Source organism: Cucumis melo, chromosome 10 (assembly GCF_025177605.1).
Source record: "Cucumis melo cultivar AY chromosome 10, USDA_Cmelo_AY_1.0, whole genome shotgun sequence".
Taxonomy (NCBI): domain Eukaryota; kingdom Viridiplantae; phylum Streptophyta; class Magnoliopsida; order Cucurbitales; family Cucurbitaceae; genus Cucumis; species Cucumis melo.
In genome coordinates, this window is record NC_066866.1 from 6,266,353 (window position 1) to 6,278,236 (window position 11,884).

The 11,884-nt window shown below is 31.8% G+C and overlaps 1 protein-coding gene and 1 long non-coding RNA gene across 2 annotated transcripts; both read left to right on the forward strand.

The window, feature by feature from the left end:
- The first annotated feature begins 1,902 nt into the window (after positions 1-1,902).
- Positions 1,903-5,849, forward strand: LOC103500196 (protein ALP1-like). The gene is made up of 2 exons (XM_008463421.3): positions 1,903-2,614; positions 4,641-5,849. The coding sequence occupies exons 1-2, from the start codon at positions 2,479-2,481 to the stop codon at positions 5,681-5,683; spliced, it is 1,179 nt and encodes a 392-aa protein (XP_008461643.1). The 5' UTR covers positions 1,903-2,478; the 3' UTR covers positions 5,684-5,849.
- Positions 5,850-8,913: 3,064 nt separating this feature from the next.
- Positions 8,914-11,569, forward strand: LOC103500197 (uncharacterized). Its single transcript, XR_001764130.2, has 3 exons — positions 8,914-9,663; positions 9,743-9,816; positions 10,567-11,569. It is a non-coding gene; the product is annotated as an uncharacterized LOC103500197 (long non-coding RNA).
- Positions 11,570-11,884: the final 315 nt, after the last annotated feature.

Genomic DNA, 11,884 nt, shown 5'->3' on the forward strand with positions numbered 1-11,884 from the left:
TTCTTTTATTTTAAGATTTGATGGATATCTAAATGAAAAAATATATCAAATTTAATCTCAATATATATATTATTATATATGGGGGATCACAAGAGAACTCTTAATTTAAAGACAAGTAAATAAACACATAAACATAAAAAATATAATAATGAAAATGAGAAAGACAAGTAAATAGTTGATTTCAATAATTATTAGATTGCCCCATGATGGAATAGAATGACTCAACGGATAAACATATAAGATGTATCTACTCATACTTTTACTTTTGGCAAAGAAATAAACGCTCCCGCAACATGTGTTTGGGTGAAAATGTATGTTTTTCCATGGAAGTATTTAGGTGAAAAGATGTGTTTTTTTCTTAGGTTTGAACAAATTTTAATAACAAACAAGTAAGAGAAAGGTATAATAATTAACCTAAATTTTAAAGTGAAAGACAAAATGAAAATGTAAAGATTCTTCATCTTTCTCTTCTCTTAAAGTAGTCTAAGATCGACTATTTGAATGACTAAACAACAAAGACCTGCTAAGGTACTTAACCTCTACTACAATAATTAAGATTTGTTTGGGATAGATAATCTATCAAAATGTTGATCAAGTATCATGTGGATGACATAGACTCTTTTAAAAAGAAAGAATTGTTGGTTTCTTTTGGTTATTTCTCTTTCTTATTGTGAAAACTCTGTTTGTTGGTATTAACACTAAGAAGTTATATGTAAAGGGCAAAGCCATCATCTTAGGACTAAATTTCACATCTTAAATGCACCCTTGAGTAGGATAAACCCCTTCCTACAAAAGCAATTTTATTGAAAGAGTAGGCTTCAAAAACAAATGTAGCTTTGGATAATTATACCATCTTAACTACTTTTATTATTATTGCATAGTTTCAAGTTATAAAGTTTATTAAAGAGTATTACATAATTTATCTTTATATTATTATCATTATTTTTAAGCATGCATTATTTTTTTAATAATCTTTTTTTTTTAAATTTTGACATTGTTGTCTTTTCAATTTAAGTAAAATTTTCTTCATCCCAATTTTATCATATAAACAAACACACATCATATAATTCATACCATCACAAATTAAAAATGTTATTAATATATCGTCACATAACTACAGATAACCATTAAAATTAAGTAAATATCACTAAAAAAATTATATAGATAGATTTAACTCTTCAATGATCGACCATTTAAAAAAGAGATATGTATACTATAAAATTGAACTTTCAATTATTTCAAATTAAAAGGAAATATATCAAACATATCGTCATATGTTAAGAGAACTTTATTCTAAAATAAAATCCATTTAAAATTTTCTTTATATATATATATAATGTGTTTTAAATAAACGAAATAGTAATGATGTGAATTAGAGTATGATTGAAGTAGTCATAGCCTTATAGATACATATATTACGTCTCTCCTACTAAATTGTAGGTTCAAATTTATACACATTAAAACAAATAAAATTATTTTATTTTAAATTTATTTTATAAAACATTATATTACAAGAAATACTAATAATGTCACGGGACGGTTCAACAACGATATTAAACATTAATCATTATTTTTAATTTATAAATGTTAATTTCTTTTATAAATACTTACAAACGTAAAGCAATATAAGATATTTAACTTAGTCTGAGGAGTAAAAATAAGAAAATTTTGATCATATTAATATTTTTGAAATATAAAAATCTTGATATATCAATGTCAACATCTTGATTTTTAATTTGCAAAATAAAATTTTTTTAATTTTGTTTTTTTTAGGCACTCATTCCAAATATGTCCTACTATATAAAATTCATATTCTATTGGGATGATTATGTCAACACAAATTTCCTGCACTATAGTTTATAAGATTTATCCCAACAAAAAGATTAGAAGAACATATGGAAAAAAAGAAAAAAGGAAAGGAATTTCATCAACAACTACGCACACAAGAAGGAATGAAGGAGAGATATGAAGTTGCCCATATCCGTCTCTCGTTTTTTCAATTTTCTTTTTTTAACCTTTTCTTCGGCTACATTGTCCTTTCCCCAACCTGATGTAATTGGCCAATGCATAACTTTTCTTCTCTTTTGTTTTTACAACTTCCTTTGAGGCCTTTGCCTTTGCCTTTGCCTTTGCCTTTGCCTTTCTCCAAAGCCCTCTCTATTTCATATTCTTCCATTTATTATTGCATGCTTTGAAATCAATACCAGAAGGAACAACACATACCCATCAATACCAAACATATCTTTTTAACCCGAATAGCCTCAAAACACCCCCACTACTACTTCATCTTCCCCTTCCCTTTTGGTTTTTCCAAAATGCTTCTCTCCTTCTTTTGCTACCCTTTTCTGTTTTTCTTCTATAGACTTCAAATCTGAGACCTTTCTTCATGTGAATTCTATTCTATTCTTCGATTCTCTTGCTGGGTTTTTGTGGGTGTTTCATCTTTTGCCTTATTTCTGCTTCTTTTTCGAGTTTCGAATGGGACCCATTAGAGGGTTCAAGAGGAAGAAGAAGGTTGAGAAAAAGGTTGACCAAAATGTCTTCGCTTCTGCTTCACTATCGTCTCAACTCCAGCCTTTGGATTGGTGGGATGAGTTCTCCCAAAGGATTACTGGTAAACTAGTTTTTACTTGTTAATTTTACTCTCTCTCTTGCTCTTTTGTTCAATTTGTCCATTGCCATTGCTCTTATTGGGTCTCTCGACTGAATTCTCTTGTGTTTCGCGAGGCTTTCGAACGGCGGTTGAATGTAGCGTTCAGTAATCATATATCTTCGAATATGCGTTTAAATTTTGAGTTCTGTGATTATAGAACCGTGATATTGTTGTAAAATCTCGAACTCTTTCTGATATCTTATAACTTCGGGGCAGCCTGTTGAAGTGATCTTATAAGTAGAAGTAGTACTGCTTTTGGAATTCTGTGGAGATGGATCAAGTCTGTTTCGGAATAGTTATTGACTTAGATATGTTAGTTCACTTGATAATTGATGTGTACAAGTAGTGGCTACTCACTTAGCTGGATTATAGAGTGTTAACTTGTGTTGTATTGTGATGATCTTCTTTTTTTTCTTCTCATTGAATTGTTGAAATTTGATAATGAAGATGGTGCGGTAAGTTTTTGTTTCCAAGGAGTTGTCTTCCATATTTCATTTAGGACTTTGTTCGATTTCACTCTGTGATCCAATAATTGATTAGATTATTATGCCAAAACTTTCATTGAGAAAAATGAAAGATTACAAAACATCCTCAAAAGACATCCCACTAAAGGAAGGGATTCCAACTAAGAGATATATTTCCTAATATATTGCTTCTTGACATATAAAAGCTTTATTAGGACAGCAGTTCTTGAAGAAAGGATGTTAAACCAGATAGCTTAATTTTGTTCTCGTTTAATCCCCTAGGAATTATTGTTTGTACAAAATTTATTAGAACTCAAGGACACAATTTTGTACAACCCTGAATGCATCATGTTCAAGTAAGGTCATAGTTTATACACAATCTATCAACCAATAGATTATCCCCCATTAGCAGTAATCATTAGCTTTATCAGGATCAATCCTCCATTTTTCATGTCTCATGTCCTTCATTCTTTCTTTCTATCTTGTTTATTCCTCCTTTCTTCCCCATTGTCTTTTTGGTGTCTCCAGCATTCTTTTCAAATTGGACCTTTACTTCTTCCATGTCAGTTAGCTCTCCATTATACTAAAAAGATGTTTCAGGCACCTATTTAGCAAAGATTCTTTTTCAGGCTATTGGGACCCAATCATTTTTTAATATGCGTTGACTATTGTATTTTTAGACAACAGACCTTAGATGAGCTGACAACCAAACAGCAATGGAGCGAACTTTAATCCAAATTCCCAGAAACACTTAAAGTTGGCAACGGAAACAGTAGGTTAATTTTTCTTGATTTTAAGTTACTAGATAATCCAACAGCATGATGAAAGTGGGTAGATTTTGTTTCACGTTGGTAAAATCAGAAGATCAAATGAGCTTCAGGTACCAAAAATTAACACATGCGCATGTTCAGTATTATTAGATACTAGTAATTCTATCTTCTTATTCCATGGTTCTTAAATGTTGGTTACAGCTTAAAATGATTTGGACTTCATAAACTGAATGTCCTCTACATATTAATTCACGTTAAGGTTTTAAATTTTTGTTATCAGAATTTTTCTGTAGCATTAGTCTATGTAGTGAAATAAAAATTCTCACTTCTGTCAATGTTTAGGAAGTCATAGGCTCTTTGTCACATTTAGTAGTTACTTTGTTCTGTCCACGATTTACAATGCAATAAGTCAACCTTTACTATTAGTTTAAAATCAAAGCATTTGACTAAACGTGTGATTGAATGGCTTCGTCAGTTTCTCATCTGAATATAACTATAGCATTTCTTCTGGATTATTGGTCACAAAATTTCACTTTAATCTTTATTTAGTTATCAATAAGTTGGATGTCTTGATCTGATAATATATAGCTTCAGTAATAATGTCAAATGTTACATCTTTACTATGAATTATCTCTCTCATTTTTTCGTACCCGAGAAAGTGCAATGCCATGCCGTAAAGAGATTTTCTTGGGAGCAGTACAATTGCAGCAGAGACTAATAATATCTTTTATTGTTATTTTTGCCTCCAATCAGGGCCATTATCTCAGTCAAAGAATACAAAATTTGAATCAGTTTTCAAAATTTCAAGAAAGACATTCAGCTATATCTGTTCTCTAGTTAAGGAAGTTATGATGGCTAAAACTTCAAGCTTTACCGACTTAAATGGCAAGCCTTTGTCTCTAAATGATCAAGTTGCTGTTGCTCTTAGGCGACTTTGCTCCGGTGAATCGTTATCTAACATTGGTGATTCGTTTGGACTGAATCAATCATCAGTTTCTCAAATAACTTGGCGTTTCGTGGAGGCAATGGAAGAGAAAGGCCTCCACCATCTCTCATGGCCTTCAACAGAAGAAGATATGGATAAGATAAAGTCCAAGTTCAAGAAAATCAGAGGTCTTCCTAATTGTTGCGGTGTAATTGAAACGACGCACATTATGATGACTTTGCCAACGTCAGAATCTGCAAACGGCATCTGGCTTGATCGTGAGAAAAACTGCAGCATGATCCTGCAAGTGATTGTAGACCCAGAAATGAGATTCTGCGACATCATCACAGGTTGGCCAGGCAGTTTAAGCGACTCTCTTGTGCTCCAAAGCTCGGGATTTTTCAAACTTTCACAAGATGGTGAACGGTTAAATGGCAAAAAAATGAGGCTCTCAGAAAGTTCAGAACTAGGAGAGTATATTATAGGAGACTCTGGTTTCCCCCTCTTGCCATGGCTACTAACTCCTTATCAAGGGAAAGGGCTTCCGGATTATCAAGCCGAATTCAATAAGCGGCATTTTGCCACCAGGTTGGTGGCTCAAAGGGCACTGACAAGGTTGAAAGAGATGTGGAAGATCATTAAAGGGGTAATGTGGAAGCCTGACAAACATAGACTACCAAGGATCATTCTTGTTTGCTGCTTACTTCACAATATAGTGATCGATATGGAGGATGAGGTGCAAGACGAAATGCCTTTGTCTCATCATCACGACCCAAGTTACCGACAACAAAGTTGTGAATTTGTCGACAATACTGCTTCTATTGCAAGGGAGAAGCTTTCCATGTACTTATCTGGAAAGCTACCACCCTAAGAGAACATTCTTTTCCTCCCTTTCTTCCCTTTTGATAGATTGATCTGTGTTATTGCTTTGCTTATTCAAATTGTGATGCTCTACCTGTTCAAATTGTTATTCACTAATATAAGTGTTATGGTTGACATAAATTTAAATTATAGTTCATTATCTTTATCTCTCGTCATTATGCTGTTTGTAGTCCTTTTCTCTTTTTTATTATTTTGATTATTTATGATATCTCAGATTTCATTTGGAGAACTAAGCAAACTGTTTGGAACTTTGAGGTGAAGAAATTTCACTTACACAATTGTTCACAATTGTTCTTTGCCCCTCTGATATAATTTCCACTTTCAACTTGCTTGTTTTTATAACTTTATGTCACTGATAGTTTTTTGTTTCTACATTTTTCTATGTGTTAACATTTAAATGCATTTCTAGAATGAATGGAAGTATAAAGCTTCGTGATGGTAATAGGTGGCTTATCCTATGAGCTAAACTCCGATAGATAATTTTATTTCTTCGACAAGTGTTCTCCTTCAAGTTCAGGTTTAAGTTTTGAATATTGTACAGGTGGTAACATATCTTGGAAATATATATGTTTTCTAATCCAAAATTGTATGTGGATCATGTTGGTACGTTAGTTTTTGCCTTTTACAAATGGATTGATAAAATGAACTTTGGAATTTAATATACAATTACAATACATGAACTATCTATACGTTTGTTATAATTGCATCTCAGCCTCTCAATTTATGTAATTAACTTCTTACAAAAACATTGCAATTAAATCCTTCCTTTAGAAGTTAGGTTTAGTTGTAACAATTTCATAATTATACAAGTGTAGTAGTAATAAGATATTTTGTACGGCTGACCAATAATTATGCAAAGTAATGTTAAACGTCGAACGACCGTTTGCTGACAAATTCGAGTGAAATTACCAAAATTTACTTGCGCATACTTGGAAAAGCATCTTGCTCTCACTCCCTCTCTTTTGTCTCACTCACAAATTATCCCTCGTCTCTCTCTCATCTCCCTCCCTCTTTTCTTTTTCTCATTCACAAATCATTTGCTCTCTCTCTCAGTCATCTCGTCTTCTTTGTCTCTCTTTGATCGTTTCTCTAGCATTTGCTTAGTAGAGTTGGTTGCGTCAGAATTGCTTACATGGACTTGTTGTGTTGAAGAAGAAGACGACGATGACATGCAAAGGAAGAAAAAAAAAAGATGAGGTAAGGCCGAAGAGGAAAAAAATATATCAAGAAATAAGGAAAATTGCATAAGATAGACAAAAAAATATAACATCTTTTTTGTATATTGCGAATATGACAAATATGATGATTATCAGACGGTTGTCAGAGCGTTATCGGAAGGCTATCAGAGGGTTATCAGATGACTATCTGCTTTTAAATTTGCTACTTTTGCAATTTAAAAAATGTAGTGACGCGGGCTCTATTTTCATAAATTTTTTTGTTATTCTTGCAAAAGCCCCAAAAAAGAAATAGAATGAAGTAACTTCACAAGATCTTGGCATCAACAAAGGGGTTTTATTTTTTTTTTCAAAAGAAATGGGTAATTTTCCATTTTATGCCTTAAAATAGGTTTCTCTTTTTCTTTTTCTTTTTCTTTTTTAGTTGGTGGATAATTTATAAAATTTTCAAGATCTATAGCTAATTTTAAAAGCTGAAGACTACAAGTCCTACTAAAAAAATACTCGAGACTACAACTCTGTCTAAACATAGAGTTTAAGCATGAAAAAAAAATGTTTGGGACTAAGTTGTAAAAAGAACATAATTTGGGGTAGTTTTCCAAATTTGGTAAGGGAGTTTAAGTAGGCCATCTTCATGGGCTTATCAAAGGCCCGGCCCACTGAGAGACTAGAGAGAGTGTCGAATGGATTACCCATTTCACAAGGTCTAATTATTTCACTTTTTAGCTCTTCTACTTCAATTATTAAGAAAAACAAATTAAAAAAAGAGTTTATGAAGTGACACTAAGACGATAATGTAGCATGGGATGCATCTATCTATATATATATTTTTGTGATGATCAAAAATAATTTGTTTATTTTAAAACATAAGTTTCACAACTTTTTTTTATTGCGAGGAAGAAAATTTGAACTTTTAACTTTGAGGTTATTGTATCTACCTAATGCTACTTAAAACTATGTTTATTTTGACAAATTTGTATGACTTGTTAAAGTAGAATTAAAAATCAAATTTGTTGTGTTGATACTTTGATATTTAGATCATCTTTTGCTATCTATGAGGACTAAAACTCTTAGTTCTCACCCTCAATAATTACTTTTATATTGTCTTTTTCACTTCTTTGACATTTTTTAATTTTTCATACGTCAAACGTACTAAGTAGTGAAGGATGTGAAAAACAAAAATTAAGAAACCGTACAATGTTTGTAAGATATAAAAGCTACTCGTCTTATTATTGTTGGCTTTTTACTTTTAATTTCAAATTGATTAACAAGTAGCAACAAATGAGTAACTAGAAAATTGAAAATGAAATTTAAGTAATAACACAATGTTATCTTTTTCGTAACTTTAGTATGGGATGATGCAACCAACAAATTATAAAACAAATATAATTGTCCACGTGTCTAAATATAGGTATAGTTTAGTAATTTAAACATACAAATACTACTTCACTTACTATTTTTTCCTTTTGGTTATCAATATTCTAGGATGATTTAAAAAACCAAACTAAATTTTGAAAACTAAAAAAAATAACTTTAAGAAAGAAGACTTTTTTAAAAAGTTTGATTAAGAATTCAAGTATTATATTTGAAAAAGATAGAGATGATTTTAAAACATAGAAAATATATAAATTTAATTAAAAAAAAGTAAAAAACTAATTCTCATTTGATTACTATTTTGTTTTTTTTTTTAAATTAAGTCTATAAACATTAATTTAACTACTATATGCGTTTGTTTGTCGTCCAATTTTTAGGATCGATTAAAATGTAAGTCAAATTTTGAAAATTAGAAAAACTAGATTTTAAAAGGTTGGTTTTTGTTTTCAAGATTGATTCAACCATTTTATTTATTTAACAAAACCAAAATAATTATGCTTTGTAAAATAAATCAAATAAGTTCATCCCGAAATTTTGATTATCCGTTCGATTTTCCGATTTCATTTTGACATCTATGAAACAACTCAAAAACGATATCAATGGAAGAAACGTGGATTAGGGAAGGAAAATCCTCAGCCTGCGAAGATATTTATTGTGATGATGATTGAACATTCAACTTTTCCGTATAATGCAAATCCAAATGTTCGCATTTGACGAAAGACCAGAATTTCTAGTCCGCCTAAATCGTCAATTACCAGCAAACCACTTTTCTCTTTTTCCCCGCATTTTACTCTCATAATTATAGCTCTTTTGTTTTTAATCCCCGTCGAGTTGTTAATTTTTGCTTCAAATTTCCCTTTCACTTTCCTCATGCTTGGAAATTTTTGGCCGATTTTAGGTATTAAACCTAATCATATGTCACAATTTGATTATCGTCCTACAATACCATCAAATTTCCAATTACCATTTGAAGTTAGCACAAATCAGGAACTGGGTTTTCTTTGTTTGAATATCAGAAGTTATTTTTTTCACCCACCCCTTTCTCGTTTATCTCATGTTTTGCCTTTGTTAAATCCCTCAATTTGGTTAATGTATCTCTTCCTTCTAGGTGGGGTATCGAGAAATCAGCCTGAAAGTTTTTGTTTTATTCATATTAAGCAAAATTCTTGTAATGGAACAAGTTGGTGAAGGAAGAGACAAGATTTTGTTGTCATCAATCTGAACAGAAAGTAGTTAAAAGGATGAGGAATGTTGTGAGAAAATACGTTGTTACGCGTTGTATGATGATCAAATATTTTTGATAAGAAAATTTGACCAATCTTCTTTACGTTGAACTTTATTTAAACAGGGTACGTAGAAGAAAGAATGCATTGTTTTGTATCAAAGCCGTGTCATGAGAGTGTGGCTCGCGTGTGTGAAGGTAAAAAAAGGAAAGAAAAAAGTAAAGCTAGTTGTTGGGTAGATGATATTGATGGAGCTTTTCTTGTTTGACTTTGCAGTTCAAGGAAAGATGGCGTTCTTGTATTATATGGCTGAATAATGGTGTCCGTACGGTATTGTTCGTTCATCACAGGTGAGGAAAGTAGGCAGTTAGAATTAGTTTTATTTCGTGGAAGATACGGAGCTTCACATAATTTTCAAGGTTGAAACCAATTTTATAAATGGTTATGGTATTGCCTTCTGATATGGAACTTAGAAACTCTATGTTTGGCCCCTTAGACTAAGGACTTAATTTCGTTTGTTTAATAGTAAAATTAGACTGGACCTCTTTGTATTTATTCCTGAAAGGTTTGTTTACGAAAGCTACTTTTGGCCTTTGGGGCATTCAAAGTGACATAAACCAAAATAACAATCTGGTATGGTTCGTTAGATAGATATATATGATCTAGGCCTTAACATATAATTCCATTTTTTCAATTTTGTTTATCATGTACGTACCATTTTGTCAATTTCTAGACTTTCGAATCATTAAAGACAAAATTGAAAAATGGTATCTAGGGACTTAATCATTTGCTAAGCCTTATGTTAATTATATACCTTTGCAAGACCAAGCAACTCTTTTTTTTCAACGATTCATAATTTGTGGTCATGTACAAGTACTGGGGAGTAGTGTCACGGCTATGGTCATAAAATCTCTCTTTTGTAATGGGAACTTAACAACAAATTCACAACTACCATTTTTTATAGTCTTATTTTTGTGCCTTTAGTAGAAAATTCCAGAAAGGTGGCTAAATTGTTTACTGCCATTGACTTTTGGTTTATATTTGTGTGAACTGGTAGTTTAAAAAGTAGCCTTCTTTGTTTGGTTGTTACTGTTCTCCAGGTGTGCTGCTAAACAACCCACCCATATTAAAAGTCCCGAATTGAGGGCCAAACCGTCCCTCTGACATCAGCGGTTTGCGAAAGATCTTGGTAATAGTACTAATTCTGGTCTTTCTATTGGATGTCAAAACCTTTGAAACTTCCTGCTTGGATGATCCTCTTTAATCAGAAGCGGTACCTGCCCTTAGTTTTTAGTAGATTGGAGTGTCCAAATACAATTTGGACTACTTGTTTACATTTGACCATGGAAAGGAAATGAGGCTAAGATCACCTGAAATGTCTCTAAAGGCTTCTAGTAACAATTTGAACGATAAGAACAAAAAGTTTGCTTACTGGAAAATAAAAGCTACATTTGATAAACTCAAAATCCTAGTGGTAAATGACACCAAAGTCAGTACTACTTGCTTAAGTCAATGTATATCTCTCTCCAAGCCACCAATAAATAAGATGAGAATTATATGATGTGGACCAATCCTAATATGAATTGTTGATGAACACATAGAGTTGACTTTTTTTAGAGCCTCTCTTTGACTTCAGTTTTTGCCTCACCCACCCCTAAGCATCGAACGCAAGCAACACGATGATATCAGTAGCCTATTGTATTTATACAAACCGACTGTGAGTTTTATTGATGTTTGGTCATTTTTTATAGGAGAGTTTTCCTTGTAACGGTTGGAAAGAGGTTAAGAAGAAAAAAATGATGAAAGAGAGAGAGAGAGAGAGGGAGATGTGAGAGAGAAGATACACAGTTGAGAAAAGGAGGTATTGATTGAAGCAGTTTATGTGGTCATACACATTGATAGGCAATAAATGACTAAACTACTGAGTTTACTTTTTGTCTTTGGCTTTTCATTTTTCTTTTCTACTCCCAACGTGTCACTACTTGCTTCAAATTCCCTCTATTTGTTACTATTTCTTTCTTGCATTCATCCTCCAATGTTGTTTGTTTCTTTGTATTGGAAACTTCCCCTTTAATTAATATTCAAATATTCAATTGGTAAGTTTTTGTTTGATGTTAAATTTCATCTGATTAGGGAAGGCTAATGGATAATCCATTATTGCTTTTGCAAAATATTAACAAGGAACTAACACCATGGATTATGAAGATTTAGCCAAAGTTAGATCGATAAATTTGGACATGACTTTCATACTATAAGTACCAAAAAGGTATCTTAAACTTTAAAATATTATGCAATGCTTCATACATTCTTATGTCATTTTTTAACACTTTATGATTTTTTTCTCAACCAAGGATTTATCTAACTAAGAACGGTAAGGTCAAATGTTCAAATCTATACTTTTGTATAATATTAAACTTT